This window comes from Ranitomeya imitator, chromosome 3 (genome assembly GCF_032444005.1).
Source record: "Ranitomeya imitator isolate aRanImi1 chromosome 3, aRanImi1.pri, whole genome shotgun sequence".
Taxonomy (NCBI): Eukaryota; Metazoa; Chordata; class Amphibia; order Anura; family Dendrobatidae; genus Ranitomeya; species Ranitomeya imitator.
The window spans coordinates 438,149,420-438,174,034 of record NC_091284.1 but is presented as its reverse complement, the minus strand read 5'-3'; the positions used below and the strand labels follow the sequence as shown (position 1 = coordinate 438,174,034).

The following is a 24,615-nucleotide window of genomic DNA, read 5'->3' as shown; positions in this document are numbered from 1 at the left end:
CAGAGTAGGGGTGATACGCGAGAGAAATCTTGTATACGATTGTGGGAAGAGGAGATAAGAGGGGAGTAGAGTAGGAGATCTTGTGAGGATCGGAGGTTGCGGGTAGGTAAGTACCGGGAGACGAGGTCACAGATGTATGGAGGAGACAGGTTGTGGATAGCTTTGTACGTCATGGTTAGGGTTTTGTAGTGGAGTCTCTGGGCAATGGGGAGCCAGTGAAGGGATTGACAGAGGGGAGAGGCCGGGGAATAGCGGGGGGACAGGTGGATTAGTCGGGCAGCAGAGTTTAGAATAGATTGGAGGGGTGCGAGAGTGTTAGAGGGGAGGCCACAGAGCAGGAGGTTGCAGTAGTCAAGGCGAGAGATGATGAGGGCATGGACTAGGGTTTTTGCAGATTCATGGTTGAGGAATGAACGGATTCGTGAAATATTTTTGAGTTGAAGTCGGCAGGAAGTGGAAAGGGCTTGGATATGTGGTTTGAAGGAGAGATCAGCGTCAAGGATTACCCCGAGGCAGCGAGCTTGTGGGACTGGGGAGAGTGGGCAGCCATTTACTGAAATGGATAGGTTCGTTGGGGGGGGTCGCGTGAGATGGGGGAAAGATGATGAATTCTGTTTTGTCCATGTTAAGTTTCAGAAATCTAGCGGAGAAGAAGGATGAAATAGTGGACAGACATTGAGGGATTCTGGTTAGAAGGGAGGCAATATCTGGTCCAGAGATGTAGATCTGTGTGTCGTCAGCATAGAGGTGATACTGAAAGCCATGAGATTCTATGAGCTGTCCCAGGCCAAAGGTGTAAATGGAGAAGAGCAAGGGCCCAAGGACTGAACCTTGTGGGACTCCGACAGATAGGGGGCGAGGTGAGGAGGTGGTGTGTGAGTGGGAGACGCTGAATGTCCGGTCTGTTAGGTATGATGAGATCCAGGATAGGGCCAAGTCTGCGATGCCAAGGGATGAGAGGGTTTGTAATAATAGGGAATGGTCCACTGTGTCAAAGGCAGCCGACAGGTCGAGGAGGAGGAGGACAGAGTAGTGTCGCTTGCTCTTGGCGGTTAAGAGGTCATTGGTGACTTTAGTTAGGGCAGTTTCGGTGGAATGGTGTGACCGGAAGCCAGATTGTAGGCGGTCAAAGAGGGAGCAAGAAGAGAGATGGGAGAACAGTTCAAGGTAGACGTGTTGTTCCAGTAGTTTTGAGGCATAGGGGAGAAGTGATATAGGGCGATAGCTAGATACAGAGGATGGGTCAAGAGAGGGCTTTTTGAGGATAGGTGTGATGGAGGCATGTTTAAAGCTTGAGGGGAAAACACCAGTTGTTAGTGATAGGTTGAAGAGATGGGTTAGGGTTGGGATGAAGATTGTGGTGAGGTTTGGGATGAGGTGGGATGGGAGTGGGTCAAGTGCACAGGTGGTGAGATGTGATCTTGAGAGTAGAGTGGAGAGTTGATCTTCTGTAATGGTGGAGAAGTTGGTTTTGGAGGTGGAGGGCTGGGAAATCGGGAGGAAGGGCTCTGGGGGTTGTTGACCAAAACTGTCTCTAATCCTATCAATCTTCTGCTTGAAAAATGAGGCAAAGTCTTCAGCAGAGATAAGTGGGGAGGGAGGAGGTGCTGAGGGACGGAGGAGAGAATTGAAGGTGTTGAATAACTGTTTAGGGTTGTGAGACAGGGAGGATATGAGAGATGAGAAGTAGGTTTGTTTAGCTGTGGCGAGTGTGGTCTTGAAAGTAGTGAGGGACTGTTTGAATGCGATGAAGTGCTCGTTAGAGTGGGATCTTTTCCATCTGCGCTCAGCAGCCCTGGAAGCTCGCCTCAGTTCTTTGGTCAGGCTGGTGTGCCAGGGCTGTCTGTTGATTTTGCGAGCTTTGGTATGTGTAAGTGGGGCAGCAGATTCCAAAGCTACAGCTATTGTGGTGTTATATAGAGCAGCAGCGTCATCCGCATTGTGTATGGAACTTATGCTTGTGAAGGGGAGGAGGGATTCAGAGAATGAATGTAGGTCAAGATGTTTAATATTTCTGCGAGGGTGTGAAAGTTTGTGGGGTGGGGATTGTAGACATGGAGTGGAGAGAGATGAGAATGTGAGAAAGTTGTGGTCAGAGAGTGGAAGAGGTGAGTTAGAGAGGTTAGATAGAGAGCAGAGGCGGGTGAAGATGAGGTCCAGTGTGTGACCGTCTTTGTGAGTGGCTGCAGAAGACCATTGAGTGAGGCCGAAGGAGGAAGTGAGAGTTAGAAGTTTAGTGGCAGCTGAGAGGGAAGTGTCAATGGGTATGTTGAAGTCGCCCATGATGATAGTGGGGATGTCCGCAGAAAGGAAGTGAAGTAGCCAGGTGGTGAAGTGGTCAAAGAAGATGGTGGCTGGCCCTGGGGGGCGGTAAATGACAGCCAGTTGGAGGTTGGTGGGGGAATAGATGCGCACAGAGTGCACCTCAAAGGAAGGGAGGGTAACAGAGGGTGGCAGTGGGATTGGGGTGAAGGAGCAGTTATCTGACAGGAGAAAACCAACTCCTCTGCCATGTTTGCTGCTGGGGCGGGGTGTGTGGGAAAGGTGGAAGCCACCGTAAGAGAGTGCAGCAGGGGAGACTGAGTCAGAAGGGGTGAGCCAGGTTTCGGTGATGGCAAGGAAGGAAAGTTTGGTAGTAACAAAGAGATCATGGATGTAGGAGAGCTTGTTGCAGACAGAGCGGGCGTTCCACAGAGCTCCTGTTAGTGGGACTAGGGAGGCAGGGGCTGGGCAAATGGGTATAAGGTTAGAGAGGTTACGGAAGTTCGTGCTAGAGCGTGGATGGGAGGTAGAAATGATTGTGGGAATATGGTGAGGAGGACCAGGATTTGGAGAGATATCACCAGCAGTAAGAAGGAGCAGAGAAAGTGTTAGCAGGTGGGAGAAGGAGAGGGCATGAGGGGGCTGTCTGTGCTTGGAGACAGAGGATTGTATGTTAAGAAACAGTTTGGAGGAGGAGGTGAGGTGGATGGGGAGGATTGAAGAGGAGATGAATAGTTCCTTACTTGGTGTAGGGATCAGGGGAGTTAGCAGAAAGTGAAGGATTATGGGGGTGAAAGTGACAACAAACAGAAACATTGTTTTCAGTGGCTTGCCAGTTACCTTCAGTTCAATTCAGGTTTGAATTCTACTGTAATCCACACTTTTAAGGACACACTTCTAAGGGATCACACTGCAGACTGAAGTCCATGCAGACTTCTACTATGCAATATATGGCAAACTAAGTGCGTTCAGGTGTGAAGCAGAGGGGAGTGATCTCTGCTCATCTTGGTCAGAGAATTAAGAGTGGACCAGATGCATACAATCAGGCCTGCGTAAACAAGGTCATAAATAACACAGGGTAAGCTGGGGTTAGCTGAAAAGCATACCATGAGAATGCTAGGAGCAGAGGAAAGTCTGTGTGGAAAGCTGGGTGATGTAATTATGTGCACTTCATAGACAGCAGCAGAGCTGGCTGGATAAACATACCATGAGAATAAACTTAAAGAACATTTATTTTAACTTAGTAGAAACAGTGTTAAGATCAAGTACAGCACGCATTTTCCTTTTACATGGTCATAGCATGAAGCTGAAGAATGATCTCCCGTTTGCTAATTTTACTCCCAGTTGCTGTTTTATAGAGTATAGTTGCGTTTATAGCTGCTAAATCAAGTACATTACAAAACACCTGAGCAGGCCATCGGCGGCTTCCAGATTTTGTGGTGTACTTTCGAGCCATCTGGTCTACTGTGTCCACTCCAACCTTTGTTTTATTGTAAAATTGTACCGTTTCCGTTTTTATTTCTTGTCGTTTCCAACTACTACATCTGGGTGAAGACTACTGAGCAAAATGACATTCTTATTTGGCTTACCTTGGTAAACTGTAAGAGTGATGTCACCATTCTTCATCAGAGTAGTGTCATGTATTTGTTATTAGGAGACTTGCCTACTACTACTTTTATGTATGGGGTCAAATTGACCCCTTCAGTACTTATAGGTATGAATTGTAAAATCCGGGCCCCTGAAAAAGTTTAAATTCATTTTTGTGTCCTAAAATATACACTACCATGAATAAATAAGTCACAAAAATTATAGGAAAAAGAAATAGCAAAAGGGTCAAAATGACTCCTCCGGTAGTTCTAGTGTTAAATCAAAATGGCTGAAAAGGACCTTATGCAGTTCCTCAATGCTGAAACAGAGCAAATACAACCTGACACTGTCCATTATGAAGACCGGGAAGCAGAGCCTGCTCCCGAAACAGACCAAGATGCACGACCAGTACGCTAACTCAAGCCAACGTTAAAGGTCCTCGAGAACTACCGTTCCATAAGGGATGAGTTCAATGACAACCTGGATGACCTATTAAAACAAGTTGCCTCCCTCATGCCAAGCGTCCAACGCCACAAAGACGATGCAGCAAGTTTACAGGACACTATAAGACGGCTATGCATGTAAAGAAGCTGCGGAGACACCATCACGTGTTTCTCGACGCAAGCAGTGAATAGCCAGGCCTTTCCCCGGGAAGGAACAACCACGGGAAGGGCAGCATCCTATGAAGGAAAGCCACCTATGCCAAGCATGGTATCCATCCACAGACAGCTGTTTCGGGGTGTTTGCCCCTCATCAGTGTGGAGTAGGAATCTGGCTATTAGGAGCAGTGCCTAGTGAAAAGGCTATAAAGGCACAGATGATTGGCCTCGGGAGACCAAAACATCCAACACCGCGGAGACACCATCACGTGTTTCTCAACGCAGTGATTCCAGAACACTGCCCCCATCCCTTATGGGAAATATGCAGATGCATGTAAAGAAGCTGCGGAGACACCATCACGTGTTTCTCGACGCAAGCAGTGAATAGCCAGGCCTTTCCCCGGGAAGGAACAACCACGGGAAGGGCAGCATCCTATGAAGGAAAGCCACCTATGCCAAGCATGGTATCCATCCACAGACAGCTGTTTCGGGGTGTTTGCCCCTCATCAGTGTGGAGTAGGAATCTGGCCTGGCTATTCACTGCTTGCGTCGAGAAACACGTGATGGTGTCTCCGCAGCTTCTTTACATGCATCTGCATATTTCCCATAAGGGATGGGGGCAGTGTTCTGGAAGCACTGCGTTGAGAAACACGTGATGGTGTCTCCGCGGTGTTGGATGTTTTGGTCTCCCCGAGGCCAATCATCTGTGCCTTTATAACTATAAGACGGCTAGACACGGCCCATGGCAGATATAAGAGACTGTCCGCAAATTACGCTGCCTTCCTAAAAGACTCTAAAATCGACGAAGCCCTATCAGAGTTAAGCAAAGCAGATTCCACAGACAGAGAAAGGGATGCCTCCGTGCAAGATGCCAAAGATAAAGCGGAGCTCCGTATCGCTCATCTCCAAGAAGCTAGATCACCCAGGTCAGGCTCATCCAAACACTCTGCGCGGTCATACAAATCATGCTGCTCAAGAACTTCAGCCCTCAGCGACAGAATTCTAGAGGCCCATTTAAACGCAGTGCGTTCCAAGCTAAGACGTTGCTACACAGAAAAGACAGCAGAAGCAGACGCCAGGAAAGCAGAAGCAGAGGCTCGAGCAAAGATCCTTCAAACAGAAGCAGAGGCTAGAGCAAAGATTCTTCAAACAGAAATGGAGGAAGAAATCGCGCTAGCTGAAGTCAAAATACTTGAGCAAGCATTGAAGCAAAACTTCGACCCGATTTGCCTACCACCACAGGAAGAAGATGACCCATCTGTTCGTACCAGCGAATATGTGCAGAAACAGATCCTTGCAGCACACACCTTCTCCAGTGAAGTTCAACCCAACATTACGGAAATGTCCAAGTCAGCCCAACTTACAGTGCCATTGTTACCCACAGCTTCCACAGAATCCCAAGACCAATGCCATGATGTGTCCCCTCAGGAGCAGTCATCACCGCAAGACGATCGCAAGGCACACTCCAGCCTGCCTCCACAGTTCAAGCAGCAGTCATCAGAATCTCCAGAGGTTTAACCACAGCTCAACCCTGCAGCAACATCATTTTACCCGGGAACAATTCACCCTTCCACACCACACAGCTTATACGCCCGAGGGGCACCACAAGCTAATACAGTAACAAGGAGTGAAGGATCAGACATGTCCGAGTTTGCCAGGTTCATGGTGAGCAGAGAGCTAATCAACACCAGTCTCTCGAAATTCGACGACCATGCAGAGAACTACAGAGCCTGGAAAGCAAGCTTCGAGGCCGCCATTGCTGATCTCAACCTATCCGTGGAGCTGGAGCTCGACCTCATGGTAAAATGGTTGGGTCCTGAATCCACAAACTGTATCAAGAGTCTTAGGACTGTCTATGTGCGGCAGGCTGAAGCAGGTCTTGCTGCGGCCTGTCAGAGATTCGAAAGAACCTATGGCAGTGCCAAAGCCATAGAAACGTCCCTATTCAAGAGACTGCAGAACATTCCACGGATCAACCTTAAGGAAGCCCACAAACTTCTGGACTTAGTGATCTGCTTATGGAGCTCGAACATGAGAAAAGAGACCCTAGTGTGTCTGGACTGTGCTACCTGGACCCGGCCCATGGGGTGAACCCAATCGTCTCTAAGCTGCTACATAGTCTGCAAGAGAAGTGGGCAGTGTGCGTCTCCAGGAGTAAAAGGTCACATGATGTCACCTTTCCGTTCATTGAGTTCTGCAAGTTCATTGACGAACAGGCCCAAATGAGGAACGACCCTAGCCTCGACTTCTGGAGTCTTAACACTGCAAATCCTACAACACCGTCATCAAGGTATGAAAGCGTCATACATAGACGCTATGAGAAACAGTGTAAGCGTCAGAAAGACTAACCTGCCATCACCTGCAGATAAACAGTACACTATTCCGTCGAGGGATAAGACTTTCAATCGTGAGTGTCCCATCCATAAAAAACACACTCATTGAACAAGTGTAGAGACCTCAGGTCAAAAACCATGCAGGAGCGCAAGAAAATCCTCAGCGAACTTGGGGTATGTTTCAAGTGCTGCGCTTCATCAGAACACATGGCCAAGGACTGTAAATCTGCCATTAAGTGTGAAAAGTGTAACAGCGACAGACACCCATCAGCCTTGCACCCAGCCTCAGCCACCAGCGATCCAGCAGTCGCAGTTACCTCTAGTCCCGCTACAAGCCATGGCGGGGAGCCACAGAATCATACCAAGCCCACCACAGCTGTTTCCTGCTCATGCTCAGAGGTATGTGGGGAGAATCAAAGTGCTAAATGCTGTGCCCAGATATGCCTAATCAGAGTCTATCCAGAAGGGCTTCTGGCTTCTGAATGTCTCTGTATATTGCACTGGCTTTTCTATGCTTCCCCTGGATCTGAGTGTCTTGGTGCAGCACATATAATCCTTTTAGTATGCTTTCTCACCTATGAGCTTGTTTCCACGACCTGTTTTCATGTCTCTCATTGTGTGATCCTGGCATCTCTTTGAGTGGTCAGTCTTACCCCTCCCTCACTTTATGACCTTTGCTTAACTCTCTACATCTGGTCTCCCATACCCAGCCACCCCCTCATTCACACCTGATTGCCCTTAACTGGGGATATATTCACATGCAGGAGTCTGCTATAGACTCAGTCTGCTGCAAATCATCTTTTAACTTCCATCTTTTTAATTACATCTTTTTAATTATGATTCTGAATTAGACTGAATTGGACTGGAATTGACTGGAAGGTAACAGAACACCAACCACTACAATGTTTCGGTTTCTTTTCTCTTTCACCCCCATACTACTTTCCTTCTTACAATCTCCTGCAATCCCTCCTCCTAGTAAGGAACTAGTCATTTCTTCCTCCATACTCCCCAGCCATCTCACCTTCCCCTCAGAACTGTTCCTCCACATACAATCCTTTTTATCCAGACACACACGGCCACATCATGTCCTATCCTGCTCCCACCTTCTAATGATCTGTCTGTTACTCCTCATTGCTGGTGACATATCCCCAAATCCCGGCCCTCCCCAATTCATCCCCACACTCGTTTCTATCCCCCTGCCACGATCCTCCGCACGTTTTCCCAACCACGACAACCTCATACCCATTCATCCAGCCCCCACTCCCCCGCTCCCCCTACTTGGAGCACTATGGAACGCACGCTCCATCTGCAACAAACTGCCATTTATCCATGACCTCTTCATCACCAACAAACTCTCCTTCCTCGGCCTCACTGAAACCTGGCTCACCCCCTCTGACTCGGCCTCTCCAGCTGCGCTCTCCTATGGCGGATTCCACCTCTCTCACACCCCTCGCCCCAGCAACAAACGCGGTGGAGGAGTTGGCTTGCTCCTGTCCGACACCTGCTCCTTCACTCCAATCCCGCTACCTCCCTCCGCTACTCTTCCCTCGTTTGAGGTGCACTCTGTCCGCATCTATTCCCCCTCCAACCTCCAGCTGGCTGTCATCTACCGCCCCCCAGAACTAGCCATCTCCACCTTTCTCGACCACTTCACCACCTGGCTACTTCATTTCCTCTCTGTTGACATCCCCACTATCATCATGGGTGATTTCAATGTCCCCATTGACACTTTCACCTCAGCTACCTCTAAACTTTTATCACTGACTGCCTCCTTTGGCCTCACTCAATGGTCCTCTGAGGCCACTCACAAAGATGGCCACACGCTGGACCTCATCTTCACCCGCCTCTGCTCCCTTACTAACCTCACTAACACACCCCTCCCCCTGTCTGACCACAACCTACTGACATTCTCGTCCCTCTCCTCTCCTAGTGTGCAACCCCCACTCCACAAACTCACTCACCCTCGCAGAAATCTCAAACATCTCAACTTACAATCACTCTCTGAGTCCCTTCTCCCTCTCACAGACATAGCCTCCCTTCATGACACAGATGCTGCTGCCACTTTTTATAACACCACAATAACAACAACACTCGATTCGGCCACCCCACTCATGCATAGTAAAACTCGTACAATTAACAGGCAGCCCTGGCTGACCAGCCTGACCAAAGAATTGAGACGGGCTTCCAGGATTGCTGAGCGGAGATGGAAGCGATCCCACTCTGCCGACCACTTCACTGCATACAAGCAGTCCCTCGCCAGCTTCAAGTCTGTGCTCACTGCCGCAAAACAAACTTATTTCTCATCCCTCATATCCTCCCTGTCCCACAACCCTAAACAGCTTTTCAACACTTTCAATTCTCTACTCCGTCCCCCCGCACCTCCTCCCTCCCCCCTCATTTCTGCTGATGACTTCGCCTCTTTCTTTAAACAGAAGATCGATACGATCAGAGAAAGCTTTGGCCCACAGCGCCCACTGCCCCTCTTAGCTGCTCAACCCTGCTCCTCCAAAACCAGCTTCTCCACCATGACAGAAGATCAGCTCTCCACCCTCCTGTCAAGATCACACCTCACCACCTGCACGCTTGACCCGCTCCCATCCCACCTCATCCCTAACCTTTCCACGGTCTTCATCCCAACCCTAACACACCTCTTCAACCTCTCACTCACAACAGGTGTCTTTCCCTCATCCTTCAAGCATGCCAAGATCACACCCATCCTCAAAAAGCCCTCCCTCGACCCATCCTCTGTGTCTAGCTATCGCCCAATATCTCTTCTCCCTTATGCCTCCAAATTGCTGGAGCAACATGTCCATCTTGAACTGTCCTCCCACTTCTCCTCCTGCTCCCTCTTTGATCGGTTACAATCAGGCTTCCGTTCCCATCACTCAACTGAAACTGCCCTAACTAAAGTCACCAATGACCTACTAACTGCCAGGAGCAAGCGACACTACTCTGTCCTCCTTCTCCTGGACTTGTCTTCTGCCTTTGACACTGTAGACCACTCCCTTTTGCTACAAATCCTCTCATCCCTTGGCATCACAGACTTGGCCCTTTCCTGGATCTCGTCATATCTGACAGACCGAACATTCAGTGTCTCCCTCCCCCACACCACCTCCTCACTTCGCCCCTTGTCAGTCGGTGTTCCTCAAGGCTCTGTTCTAGGACCCCTACTCTTCTCCATCTACACTTTCGGCCTGGGACAGCTCATAGAATCCCACGGTATGCAGTACCATCTCTACGCTGACGACACGCAGATCTACCTCTCCGGACCTGACCTCTCCTCCTTGCTTACCAAAATCCCGCACTGTCTGTCTGCCATTTCAGCCTTCTTTTCTGCTCGCTTTCTACAACTGAACATGGACAAAACAGAATTCATCATCTTTCCCCCATCTCACTCTACCCCTCCACCAGACCTATCCATCAATGTCAATGGCTGCTCACTATCCCCAGTCCCACACGCCCGGTGCCTCGGGGTGATCCTCGACTCTGCCCTCTCTTTCAAGCCACATATCCAAGCCCTTGCCTCCTCCTGTCGTCTCAAACTCAAAAATATTTCCCGGATCCGTGCTTTCCTTGACCGCAACACTGCAAAAACGCTAGTGCATGCCCTTATCATCTCCCGCCTCGACTACTGCAACCTCCTACTCTCTGGACTCCCCTCTAGCACTCTGGCACCACTCCAATCCATCCTACACTCTGCTGCCCGACTAATCCACCTGTCCCCCCGCTATTCCCCAGCCTCTCCCCTGTGTCAAGCCCTTCACTGGCTTCCTATCGCCCAGAGACTCCAGTTCAAAACCCTCACACTGACATACAAAGCCATCCACAACCTGTCTCCTCCATACATCTGTGACATGGTCTCCCGGTACCTACCTACACGCGACCTCCGATCCTCCCAAGACCTCCTTCTCTACTCCCCTCTCATCTCTTCTTCCCATAACCGCATCCAAGACTTCTCCCGTGCTTCCCCCATACTCTGGAACTCTCTACCCCAACACATCAGACTCTCGCCTAACATAGAAACCTTCAAAAAGAACCTGAAGACCCACCTCTTCCGACAAGCCTACAGCCTGCAGTGATCCTCAACCTACTGAACAGCCGCGCAACCTGCCCTACCCTCTCCTAGTGTATCCTCACCCACCCCCTGCAGACTGTGAGCCCTCGCGGGCAGGGTCCTCCCTCCTTATGTACTCGTGTGCCTTGTTATCTGCTCATGTTTAATGTATTTGTCTATATTTGCCCCGTATTCACATGTAAAGCGCCATGGAATAAATGGCGCTATAAAAATGTATAATAATAATAATAATAATAAAAGGGCAACCAGAGAAGGCAGTAAAAATGTATGCCATCATACAGGGAACAGGGAAAGGGATTAGTGGTGCCTCACCGGAATCCAAATAAACACAGGTGCCAGGAACAAGTGGCTGGATACCACTCAATAGCAACAGCAAAATGGAAAATACAATATCGTCTATTGCAGCGTATGCACACTGTGTATCACAGCTGAGCATCCGCTACAATATCACCCAATGCAGCTCATGTATGCTGTGTATCACAGCTGAGCATCCGCCACAATAGCATTCAATGTAACCTATGTATGCTGTGTATCACAGCTATACATCTACTACAGTAATGACCAGCACAATCTGTGTGCGATATGTTTGTGTGTGCTATGTGTCACAGCTGAGCATCTGCTGCAATAGCATAAAGAAGAAAAAAAATGTAGCTTTTTTTTTTTTTTTTCATTTTCATTTTTTTTTCTTCTTTATGCTATTGCAGCAGATGCTCAGCTGTGACACATAGCACACACAAACATATCACACACAGATTGTGCTGGTCATTACTGTAGCAGATGTATAGCTGTGATACACAGCATACATAGGCTACATTGGATGTTATTGTGGCGGATGCTCAGCTGTGATACACAGCATACATGGGCTGCATTGGGTGATATTGTAGCGGATGCTCAGATGTGATACACAGTGGATGTGAATGTTTCCAGGAAGCCTTCAGCATCCAGGATCCGGATGATGATCCAGAAGTACACTCTGAGGTCAATGCTCTGGCCACGAACGCTAAACCAACCTCCAGCCTCGGTTGCCAGCTCTTTGAACGCTTCTCCAATTGGATGAAACTCGTCAAGACTATCGCAAGGTTAGTCCACATTGTGAGATCTTATCACAACTCACATGGAGACAAAGACTGTCATGGTTGGCACATCTGCCAAAAACCACTCTCTGCTGAGGACATTTCTCACTGCGAGTCCCTTATAACACTTTACATCCAGCAGAGTGTATTCAGTACTGAATGGGAATGCTTATACCACAAACAGCAGATCCCTCTGAAAAGCCCCATTGCCCATTTGAATCCACTAATGAACAGCTTCGGTTTGCTGAGGGTCGGTGGTCGATTAAATCGAGTTAAGCTAGAGGTTTCAGAGCAACATCCTTGCATCATTCCCACTAAACTTCACATCACCGATCTACTGATTCAGCACTTTCATGAAAAAAACGAACACCAAGGCAGGCAGATCACAGAGGGCAAGTTACGGTCTGCAGGACTTTAGATCATAGGTATGAAAAGACGTGTAGCAGGATCAATACATCGCTCTGTGCAATGTCGCAAAACTAGAGGAAAACAGGTGCATCAACCAATGGCTGACCTACCCTTTGACAGAGTGAGTGCCGAACCACCTTTCACCTATTTTGGCCTAGATGTCTTTGGGCCATGGACGGTATCTGCATGCAGAACTCGAGGAGGTCATGCCAACAGCAAACGTTGGGCCAATACTAATCAGTTGCATGAGGGTCCGTGCCGTTCACATAGAAGTGATAGAATCTATGGACACATCCAGCCTGACCCTGGATGTGTCTATACGCTCTTCGGCGGTTTATAGCGATCAGAGGACCAGTGAAACAGTTAAGGTCCGACTGCGGAAGCAACTTCATCAGTGCATGTCAAGAGCTGGATATTGACATCAAGCCAATTCGGGATCCACTGGCAGAAAGAGGTTGCACCTGGATCTTCAATCCTCTGAATAGTTCTCACATGGGAGGTTCCTGGGAAAGGATGATCGGGATCTCACGCAACATCTTGAACTCTATGCTTATGGACATAAACTCTTCAAGACTTACACTTGAGACCTTGGTTACTCTTTTGGCTGAAGTTTCTGCCATAATCAACTCAAGACCCCTTGTCCCAGTGTCATTGGATCCTGAAATGCCAACCATTCTTACGCCGGCTACTCTTCTTACCCAAAAGATCGGGAACCCGCTAACAGTCAGTGGAGAGTTTACTCACGCAAACTCCTACCAGAAGCATATCTGCATATATTCTGGCACTTTATTATGCACTAGGCACTTTTTTGATGTTTGCTCTGTTATATGCACTATTTAGTGATCTGCTCATTGTGCCCATATTGCTATTATAGTAGTCTGTGTCCTCTGTACATGTACTCTTTCTGGATCTTGTTATGTTATTCTGTATGTATTTTGTGATCTAATTGATTGTCAATAAAATTTATTGTTACCTTTTTATCACTAGCTTATGGGACTGTTTACTCCATTGTTTGTTGTAGGATATATAGTTTCGGAGTGTCCTTGGTATTTATATATTGTCCAAGCTCATAGGGTATATACCCCCAATATTTTTTCTAAGATATGCATCAGTGGTATTTGTCAGTTTTTTTCAGTCTGATCTCGATCCAATTGGAGCTGAAATTTTTTTTGCAGATGAGCACAGAATCATTGAATAACATTGGTTCAAATGCAATCCAATTTTTTTATCAGATGACATTTGTCCGATTTCATCTCAAGTGTGAGCAAGTCTTTGTTGGCCATCGGCTTATTTCAGGGAGAATAATGCTATTGGCAGTCCGAAATCAGACATGTGTGATTGACATCTCTCCTGATCATCAGTTGGTCAGTGCCCCCATACACATTAGGCAGTTAGTCAAACCTGTCAATATCAGTGGGTTAAAATTACATTACATAGTTTCATGATTTGAAAAAAGGCCTAGGTCCATCAAGTTCAAACTTTCTCTAATAGTGATGAGCGAACGTGCTCGGATGTCTTTGCAGGGCTGGCGTCAGCACCAGGCGCACCCGGACAAGTGCTGGGGCACTGAGCAGGCAGGGAGGCCCACGTGCCGTCAGGGACAACGGCTCACTATGGGGACCTGGTGCCAGCACCCACGAATGGGCCCCCACCTCTTGCTCAGGGCTCCGGCACTTGCAATACTTACTTTTCTCCATTCCTCAGCTGTGTTATCTTCCTTGTCTCCTGACTATCTCCTGAACAGTCACAGTGCAGAGCGCCGGAAGACAGTGATACTGAGGAATCAGGAGCAGAGCAGAGGACAGGTGAGTATTTAATTTTTTTAATGTTTGGAGCATTATATGAGTCCCAGCATATGCTGGAGCATTATATGGGTCCCAGCATATACTGGAGCATTTTATGGGTCCCAGCAATATATGGGGCCTATAATATACTGGAGCAATATATGAGTTCCAGCATACACTGGAACATTTTGTGGGTCCCAGCAATATACTGGAGCAATATATGGGTCCCAGCAATATACTGGAGCAATATATGGGGCCCATTATATATGGAGCAATATATGAAACCCATCATATACTGTATGGAGCATTATATGGGGTCCATTATCTATGGAGAATTATATCAGGCCCATCATATACTCTTGGAGCATTATATGGGGCCCATTATGTATGGAGCAATATATGGGGCTCATTATTCTGCATTTGAGCATTATATGGGGCTCCATATAAGTGGCTTATTATACTGTATGGAGCATTTTATGGTGCTCATTCTGTAAGGATCGTTATATGGGGCTCATTATACTGTATAGAGCAATATATGGGGCTCATTATACTATATGGAGCACTATGTGGTGCCCATAATACTGTATGGAGCAATATACGGGACTCATTATTCTGTATGGAGCAATATGTGGGGCTCATTATACTGTGTGGAGCACTATGTGGTGCCCATAATACTATATGGAGCAATATATGGGGTTCATTATACTGTATGGAACATTTTATGGTGCTCATTATACTATATGGTGCACTATGTGGTGCCCATAATACTGTATGGAGCAATATATGGGGCTCATTATACTATATGGAGCACTATGTGGTGCCCATAATACTGTATGGAGCAATATACGGGACTCATTATCCTGTATGGAGCATTATATGGGGCTCATTATACTGTATGGAGCAATATATGGGGTTCATTATACTATATGGAGCACTATGTGGTGCCCATAATACTGTATGGAGCAATATACGGGACTCATTATTCTGTATGGAGCAATATGTGGGGCTCATTATACTGTGTGGAGCACTGTGTGGTGCCCATAATACTGTATGGAGCAATATATGGGGCTAACATTGCTGTCTCTTCCACTAAGGTTAACTAATTAGGGAGTGCCTAGCTGGTTTTAAATACTGTAGGGAGCACTATGTGGTGCCCATATTACTGTATGGAACAATATATGGGGCTCATTATACTGTATGGAGCACTATGTGGTGCCCATAATACTATTTGGAGCAATATGTGGGGCTCATTATACTGTGTGGAGCACTATGTGGTGCCCATAATACTATATGGAGCAATATATGGGGTTTATTATACTGTATGGAACATTTTATGGTGCTCATTATACTATATGGTGCACTATGTGGTGCCCATAATACTGTATGGAGCAATATATGGGGCTCATTATACTGTATGGAGCATTTTATGGTGCTCATTATACTGTATGGAGCACTATGTGGTGCCCATAATACTGTATGGAACAATATATGGGGTTCATTATACTGTATGGAGCATTTTATGGTGCTCATTATACTGTATGGAGCACTATGTGGTGCCCATAATACTGTATGGAGAAATATATGGGGCTCATTATACTGTATGGAGCATTTTATGGTGCTCATTATACTGTATGGAGCACTATGTGGTGCCCATAATACTGTATGGAGCAATATATGGGGCTCATTATACTGTATGGAGCATTTTATGGTGCTCATTATACTGTATGGAGCATTTTATGGTGCTCATTATACTGTATGGAGCACTATGTGGTGCCCATAATACTGTATGGAGCAATATATGTGGCTCATTATACTGTATGGAGCATTTTATGGTGCTCATTATACTGCATGGAGCATTTTATGGTGCTCATTATTCTGTATGGAGGACCATACTGTCCAGTTTCTGAGCTATTGTAGAATTTACAATAGGTATCACTCATGTAATGTAAGTGAAAACTTTTGCATTATACTATACTGAGACAGAGATACATTGTGCATAGCAGTGGCTTTTTATTCTAGAGGGACAATAAGAGATTTTTTCATCCTATAAATTTACTAAAAAATAATCAAAAACACTTCATAATGAAAAAATAATGTCATGTTTAATGCGTTTTTTTCTAAAAATAATAAACATCACAAATAGCAAATAACACTGACATGTTTGATGTCCCTGTAATCGTAACGGCCCATATAACACAGCCATAAGATTATTTACGGGGATCAGTAAATGACGTAAAAAAATGGCGTGATTGATACATTTTTTTATGGGTTTAATAGAGGGAAAAATTAATAAAACTTATGCTGAGCCAAGTTCACACATAGCGTAAATGATGCGTTCTTTCTGCTGCTTTTTTTCTGTTTTCTGCAGGTGTCACACTGCACAATATAAATCTTCTCTGATTGTTGCATTTCTTATTTGATGCAATTTTGTAGTGTAGACTGTTCACATGCAGGGTAATTGCTCTGTATTTTCGTCTACTTTTTTTGCACAAAAATTCTGCTGTGTTTAACTGTTCAAGCAAAGTGGGTGTGATTTCATTAAAACTGCTCTCCCTATGCATCTATAGATGCTGCTGAGCTACGTTATGTTTTCAAGTGCAAAATCAAAACGTCTCTGTGCTATAAAAAAACATTAAAACGCGTCTTCACATCTGCACTAAAAAAACATCAAATAAGAGGGAAAATTTTTATTGTGAAGTTTGGGCCTGATCCTGCAGAAAACAAAAAAACACAGTATTTCTGCAACGTGTAAACACGGCCTTACAGACACAAAAGAGACAGATGTCATGTAGTGAAGCTGCATAAAGATGAGAAAGTTCTGGTGACTTCGACTGTGAATGAATCAACCAAAAATAAATCTACAGGTCCCAACTAGAGATGAGCAGGACGCACAGATGACGTTGCGCCGCCTGGACTAATCAAAAGCCGCACTGGGGACACCAGAAGGTTGGAGATTCGTGGCCTCCCATCAAGTTGCCAGATACCGCTGACCTGGACGTTGGACCCAGAGTCCCATGAATCCATCTGCTCATCTCTAGTCCCAACTGTCTCGAATACAGCAGACAGTCCTGGATTTGGATCTACGCTCTGTAGTCTCTGATATCTGCTGAATTTCCCTCACTACCACGACCCCTCTGACATCTCCTCCTGTCGGTAGAAAGAAATGGTAAATGGATTGGGGTGTGGCTAAAATTTGCCAAACTATGTGTGCTGCAGAACTTGTCCCTCTTTCTATTCTTAAAAAGTTGGGAGGTATGGTGTGGGGTCTCAAAAGTTTTGGCATTGGATAGTTGGGCTGCCATGTTCATAGTGTGGCACCCCTAGGGGTATTTGCCACAAAAATAGTTACTGACAGTAAATACAAATACTAAAATAGCAAGACTGCACTACCACCTCCGGCCAGAAGGGGGAGCTCCAGAGACTCCCCTTGATCCATTCTGGTCTGAGAGAAGAAATGGCAGTTGGGCTAAGGAGCTGAAAGTGAGAGGTCATACAGTTGAATATCTAACAGCCCTGTGACTGTTACCAGGCCTAAATCACCGGCCTCAGGAGAAGAGGGATAGAGAAAAAGGACATTGTGAGAACCGGGTAGCATTAATCACTACCCAGAACAGGCGCAAAGACGGATACCGGATCCGTGGCTGTATTCATTATATATAATACAGCAACCGGAAAAACGTGAGGTGATATCAGCTTCACTAGGGTCGGACGCAGCAACAGACACAGAGTTCAGCGGTACTCCCAGAGGGGGTAAACCGATAAAAGGACTCGGGTTGCCCGTCGAACCAGGACCCGGAGGGGACAGATTGGGCCGGCAGCCAGTTCACATACAGCAGCAGGGCCACACAGAAATTGCGCACAATAAGAGGCGAAGACCCCGGCAGGGTCAAAGTAACTCAGAGTTCCCATACAGACTCCGGTGACAGGACTGGTTGTAAATCCTTTTATGTTAAAAAGTAAACTGGTTAAACGTTTCAGTGCCTCAGTCTTTCATTTGGACGATAGCCATCTATCCAGGATCGGGATCGTCACCGCTGGGAGAACCTGCTGCTGATCAAGTAAGTGCCTGTCCCCTCACGATACCCCTTACAGTGTGCATTGCCTGAGGCCACAGCACCGGGTCAAGCCACCCGTGACATCCCCCTCAAGAGACAGACTCCATTGGTCCGGTGCTGGGTATCCCGGTCTCTTGGGCGTCACAATAGCATTCAAGGTAGCATGGATCATGTGATTTTATATTCCATTCACACATCAGTTATTTGCCATCAGTCACAATTTGTCGAATTTTGAAAAAAACGGATCTGGCGACTAATGCTGCCAGATCCGTTTTTTTCTCATAGACTTGTATTGGGGACGGATTGCGACAGATGGCCTCACGTTTCATCCATTGTTCGCCAGATCCATCGATAATTGTTTGTCCGCCATTAAGAGACAACGGACAAAGTAATGCTTTTTTTGTATGTCAAAAAAATGGACAGCGACGTCGCCGTCCGTCATTTGCTCAAATGGAAGCCTATGGGCACCGGATCCGTCAAATGACGGAATCCGTTGACGGATTACGTTTTTATTTTTTTTTTTTTACTGAGCATGCTCCAATATTTTTAGGATCCAATTAACCTGATCCGCTAGTCGGATCCGGTGAAAAAACAGATCTGTCGCATCAGTTTTTCACAATCTATGACGGATCCGTCGAGCCAACGGATTGTGACTGATGACAAAAAACTGATGTATGAAAGGGGCCTTACCCAGCAGCTCTGGCCATTTCTATGCATGTGTTGGTACTGGCATTCAATGGCTGCAAAAACTACACTAGCATACTTGTTTTAAACCATTGGGTACCATATTTTAAACTTTTCACTTAAAGGGAAGGTGCCGCAATTTTGTTTTTGTATTAAATATAATTGTTTATATAAACAATTATTTTTAATACAAAATTATTTTTTTTAACTTTAATATATTTTTTATTATTAATTATTTTTGCAGCCACTGGGCACCGCCATTTTGCTTTGCAGCAGTGTAAGAGTCCCAGCACGACACTTACACTGTGCAAATACGGCAGCCCTGGGCATAGGAGGCTGCAGTCGGGAGCCGACACCATAGCTATCATTGTGCTGTGATGTGGCCACGCCCCCTGGGCTGTCTCCACATCACAGCAGAGGCAGGAGATCGGCGCCATCTTGCTTCAGCCTACAGTGGAGTGTACCTGTGAGCTCCACTGTGACTGAGAGCTGTGCTGTTGGAGGGGCAGCTCCATCTGTCTCCCCTCACACTCAGCGGCCGTTCTCTGTCCTCTGCTGCCTGGTGTGTGACTGTAATCTCTAGAATCGCTAGAGAGGGTGAAGGAGTGCTGCCGTCTGATGTCCTCTATCAGGAGCTGCAGAGAGGTAACAGAGGGGGATGGGGGAGGCTCTGTGCTGCTCCGACCCTGCCTCACTGCAGCTCCTCACAGGACATCAGACCGTGCATCTATCACTATATTGTGCTGAGCCATGTATCTAATCCTCTCCTGTGTAATACTGTCTGCTGGCCCCTGTATCTAATCCTCTCCTGTGTGATACTATGCTGAGCCATGCATCTAATCCTCTCCTGTGTGATACTGTCTGCTGAGCCATGCATCTAATCCTATACTGTGTGATACTGTCTGCTGAGCCGTGTATCTAATCCTCTCCTGTGTGATACTGTCTGCTGAGCCGTGTATCTAATCCTCTCCTGTGTGATATGCTGAGCCGTGTATCTAATCCTCTCCTCTGTGATATTATGCTGAGCCGTGTATCTAATCCTATCCTGTGTGATACTGTCTGCTGAGCTGTGTATCTAATCCTCTCCTGTGTGATACTGTCTGCTGAGCCGTGTATCTAATCCTATACTGTGTGATATTATGCTGAGCCGTGTATCTAATCCTCTCTTGTGTGATACTGTCTGGTGAACCGTGTATCTAATCCTCTCCTGTGTGATATTATGCTGAGCCGTGTATCTAATCCTCTCCTGTGTGATATTATGCTGAGCCGTGTATCTAATCCTCTCTTGTGTGATACTGTCTGGTGAACCGTGTATCTAATCCACTCCTATGCACTCCTCTCCCCCCTGCATATCTTTCCCCATTGCACACACAACTCAATGCGTGCGATAACAGGAGCCGCGGGCGTCATGCTGTATTATGGCATTATGTGAGATCTATATGACGGTATTATGTAATCTGTATGGTGGTATTATGCTTGATCAGTATTGTGAGAATTATATGGTGGTATTGTGTGTGATCTATATGGCGGTATTACGTGAGAACACTATGGCAGTATTATGTGTGATCTATATGGCGGTATTATGTGAGAACACAATGGCAGTATTATGTGTGATCTATATGGCGGTATTATGTGAGAACACTATGGCAGTATTATGTGTGATCTATATGGCGGTATTATGTGAGAACACTATTATGTGTGATCTATATGGCGGTATGTGAGAACACTGGTGGTATTATGTGTGATCTATATGGCGGTATATGAGAACACTGGTGGTATTATGTGTGATCTATATGGCGGTATTATGTGAGAACACTATGGCAGTATTATGTGTGATCTATATGGCGGTATTATGTGAGAACACTATTATGTGTGATCTATATGGCGGTATGTGAGAACACTGGTGGTATTATGTGTGATCTATATGGTGGTATGTGAGAACACTGGTGGTATTATGTGTGATCTATATGGCGGTATTATGTGAGAACACTATGGCAGTATTATCTTCAGAAAGCGGACCCATTCTATGGTGGTTCTGGCTGAGCACCTGCACGCGGGTCTGGGGTAATAGAGGGGGCAGCATGACTTCCATTTAGGTGTAGTCAGGGGAAGGCTGGTGAGGCAGCTGAAGAGAGGGGTCTCATTTTTATCGTTACTATATGGCTACATTTCCTTCCCAGCGTCACCCCGCACTGCGCCTGTCGTCTCGCTTTCACATATTGCCAGGACAGGAGGGAGAAGACAGGATCTGAGGAGGGGAATGGGGTCTGCATGCAAAGTCTGGATCAGACCAGGCCATCAATCCGCAGAAATGTTTCCTGGATTTCTGTGGAGCAGATGGTCCATCCATGTGTGTAAAAGACAGCGCTCTATGTACAATCCCTGGCTGCTCCGCACACCGAACAGGGGGCCCCCATAGACCAGCACACTGCTCTCCTGAAATACTCTGTGCTGCTGTCACCCTGCTCCCTCCACCACATATCTCCCAGAATCCTTGCTGCCTGCCATCCTCGGTGACCGTCTACTTGTCAGTATAAGGCTGCTTTCACACTAGCGTCGGTACGGGCCCGTCGCAGTGCGTCGGGCCGATGTACCGACGTATGCTGTGAAAGAAATGTCCGACGTGGGCAGCGGAAGCAGTCTTACGACGCTTCCGCTGCCCCATTGTAAGGTCTTGGGAGGATGGGGCGGAGTTTCTGCCGTGCATGCGCGGTCGAAAATGGCGGACTCGATGCACAAACAAACGTTACATGTAACTTTTTTTGTGGCGGCGGTCCACCAAAACATGACGCAACCGTCGCACGACAGTTGCGACGTGTGGCAATACGTCGGTAATGTTAGTCTATGGGGAAAAAACGCATCCTGCAGACAACTTTGCAGGATGTGTTTTTTCTCCTGAACGACGCATTGCAACGTACAGCCAACAACGCTAGTGTGAAAGTAGCCTAAGGCTGCCGTCCACGCTCAGTATTTGGTCGTATTTTACCTCAGTATTTGTAGCTAAAACCAGGAGTGGGTGATAAATGCAGAAGTGGTGCATATGTTTCTATTATACTTTTCCTCTAATTGTTCCACTCCTGGTTTTGGCTCACAAATACTGAGGTAAAATACTGACCAAATACTGCTAGTGTGACGGCAGCCATACTCTGCAGTCAGCAACAAAATGGCTGCTCATTTGGTTCCTAAATATCATCCTCTCTAATCCCTTAGCAAACACCCAGAAGGGGAGGAGAGGAGACATCACACACGTCAGCAGACTCCGCCCATAATTACTGCAGTGCTGTAATGTGAGCTAGTTGTACACTAGGTTTTTCTGAAATTTCAGCAGCTGCTCCCCCTAGTGTTTAAAAGTGGAAATTCCAAAACTTTTGAAATTATTTTTCATATTTTACTAAATTATAAACAAATGATAATATTTTTTAAGAAAATGTAATCATTAATTCTTTACATTTTTACAATTTCTGAAAAAAAAATTTTTTGGGACGGCACCTTCCCTTTAAACAAATATTTTGCGTTTTAAATCCTAATTTTTTTTTTCAATCCAACATGGGATCACAATAATTTTTTTAATACATAATAATATAAAATTGACATCATTTACAAAAGAATATCATACTATACGTGGTTATGTACAATAGGAAATGCAATGTATTTGTCACAATTTTTTCTGGTTGATGTGGATGTGTGTAACATTACATTGCTTCATGTCACGTTACACTACTTCATTGCGCTGAGAAAGAAGAGTGTCGAGGACTTCTGGAGTTTTTATATTGCACGTGTAAACAAATATGACTAAATAAATTGGCTTTTTGAGTTAACGGACATACAATGATGATATTATTATTATTATTATTATTATTATTACAATGATGAATGTGAGAATGCAGCCTCTTGGTCAAAGCAAAGAGAGTCATAGGCTCACCTACATTATATCTAGTCCTGCCGATATTACCTTTGAAAACGTTGGCGTGTAACTATTTCTAGCTTTGATAAAATGTATCAGCATTTGTTTTATGTTTTTATTGGGATTGTCAAAGAATATTGAATAAAAATGTATTTATACTATACAGTAAGTGCTGGTTTTGTCTTAGGGGTGTTAGTCATGTAAACTGTAAATGAGCATCTGCTATGTGTAAAGAAAACCTTTTTTTAATACATTCTTTTACCTTTCATGGTTCAGTGATATGTCCTGATAGGGAGCTGTAGATATTGTGTTTTGATTTCCTTTCCTCTGTACTGATCATACAAATCTTAGCTGTACAGGGAGAGAGAGAACTGTGCATTTGTGAATAGCTGCACAGTTCTCTCCATCATAGCTAAATTTGATGTGCACATCACCTTCAGCTTTTCCTGCTGCCCTGAACCATTTAGTGCCAAGCAAAGAAGGGAAAACAGTCACTGAGTTGACCGTTGTCAGGTGTAACCCATTTTTCAGCACTGTTCTTGTTAAATCAATCAGATAGTCTGATACCACTGGCCATCTTGACTGTGGACTATAGGATGTAAGGACCTTACCAGGTGAAAATGTGTTCTGTATAGACCAAAAAAAGTAAGATATTTTAGAATAAGCATATAATTAGTACAACCGCTAAGAGAGCAAGGCGTACCCTTAGACAAAAAAGTTAAGTTGATTGCTTCATTTAATATTGATCAAAGCGAAGTTCATTAACCTGATGAAAAATGACATTTTTATAAAGGGTGGGAACTTCATGGATTGATTCTACATTAAAAAGCATCCAGTTGTGAAGAATTTTTGGTTATGTACAATGTGGAGTAACAAATGATTTAGATTTGGAGTCCATATAAAATCTAAACAAAAATAATATTATTTTGATGGGCTGAGGATAGATGTACAGAGGCTTTATTATCAACAGGGCCAAACGCTGAAAAATAAAGCGAGTGCAATTTAGAGCTAGGAGAGTCTAGTAAAATCTTCCCAAAGGCGATTTAATGTGCTTTTTATAATAGGAACAAAATCAGGAATCAGTTCAAGGTTATTATTGGGTCAATCCGCGACTGAGAAAGAAGTTAATATTAAACATTTATGATTATGTACCGTATATACCAAAAGCATGCTTGTGAATAATAGTTTGGGGTTTAAAGCCTTGATTACTGCCTGCTGTGCCCGATAGCAAACCCCGTATTTTGTAACCTTGAATTATGATTTTAGGCCACAATTTGGTTATAAAGAATACGAGCTTTCATAAACCTATTCCTTATTAAATCGATTGTTATTTTTTAACTTAACATGTTTTTTTTTTGCTTACCTTCTAGAGCTAGAGACGGTGAAACTGGCCCATGCAGTATTCAGCAAGTTGCATGAGATGTGCTGCAGTTGGGTGAAAGATTTTCCCTTGTGCCCAAAACCACACCTCTATTATGAGACATCAATTCATGCTATCAAAAACATGCGGAGAAAGATGGAGGACAAGCATGTGTGCATCCCGGACTTTAACATCCTCTTCAACCTTGAGGTATGAAAATAAATGATATGCAATACTTTCAAAGTAAATAGGAAGTTGCAGTGTGGGGTGATATATAATATTTTGCTTCTGTGTCTATTTTTTTTTAAAGATAACATTTCTCCTTCAGATCCGCAAGTTAATATTAATGTTCTATGATTTCAAGGTCATTGGTACTCTACCGAAAGTCGACAAACCTTTAGAGATTGCAGTATTTTCTCAATTTGCAGTTGTCAAGTATACTTTATGTCACTTACCATAATCCAGACAACTTTTTTTTATTTTCTGTCCAA

The 24,615-nt window shown here is 45.4% G+C and overlaps 1 protein-coding gene across 1 annotated transcript in view; it reads left to right on the top strand.

Annotated features, from left to right (window-relative positions):
* The window catches only part of PPM1E (protein phosphatase, Mg2+/Mn2+ dependent 1E), a 314,700-nt gene that overhangs the window by 223,078 nt on the left and 67,007 nt on the right, over positions 1–24,615 (top strand). The window contains exon 3 of the mRNA XM_069757344.1: positions 24,135–24,334. Within this exon, the coding sequence (XP_069613445.1) occupies positions 24,135–24,334 (200 nt within the window). The remainder of the gene's footprint in view (positions 1–24,134; positions 24,335–24,615) is intronic.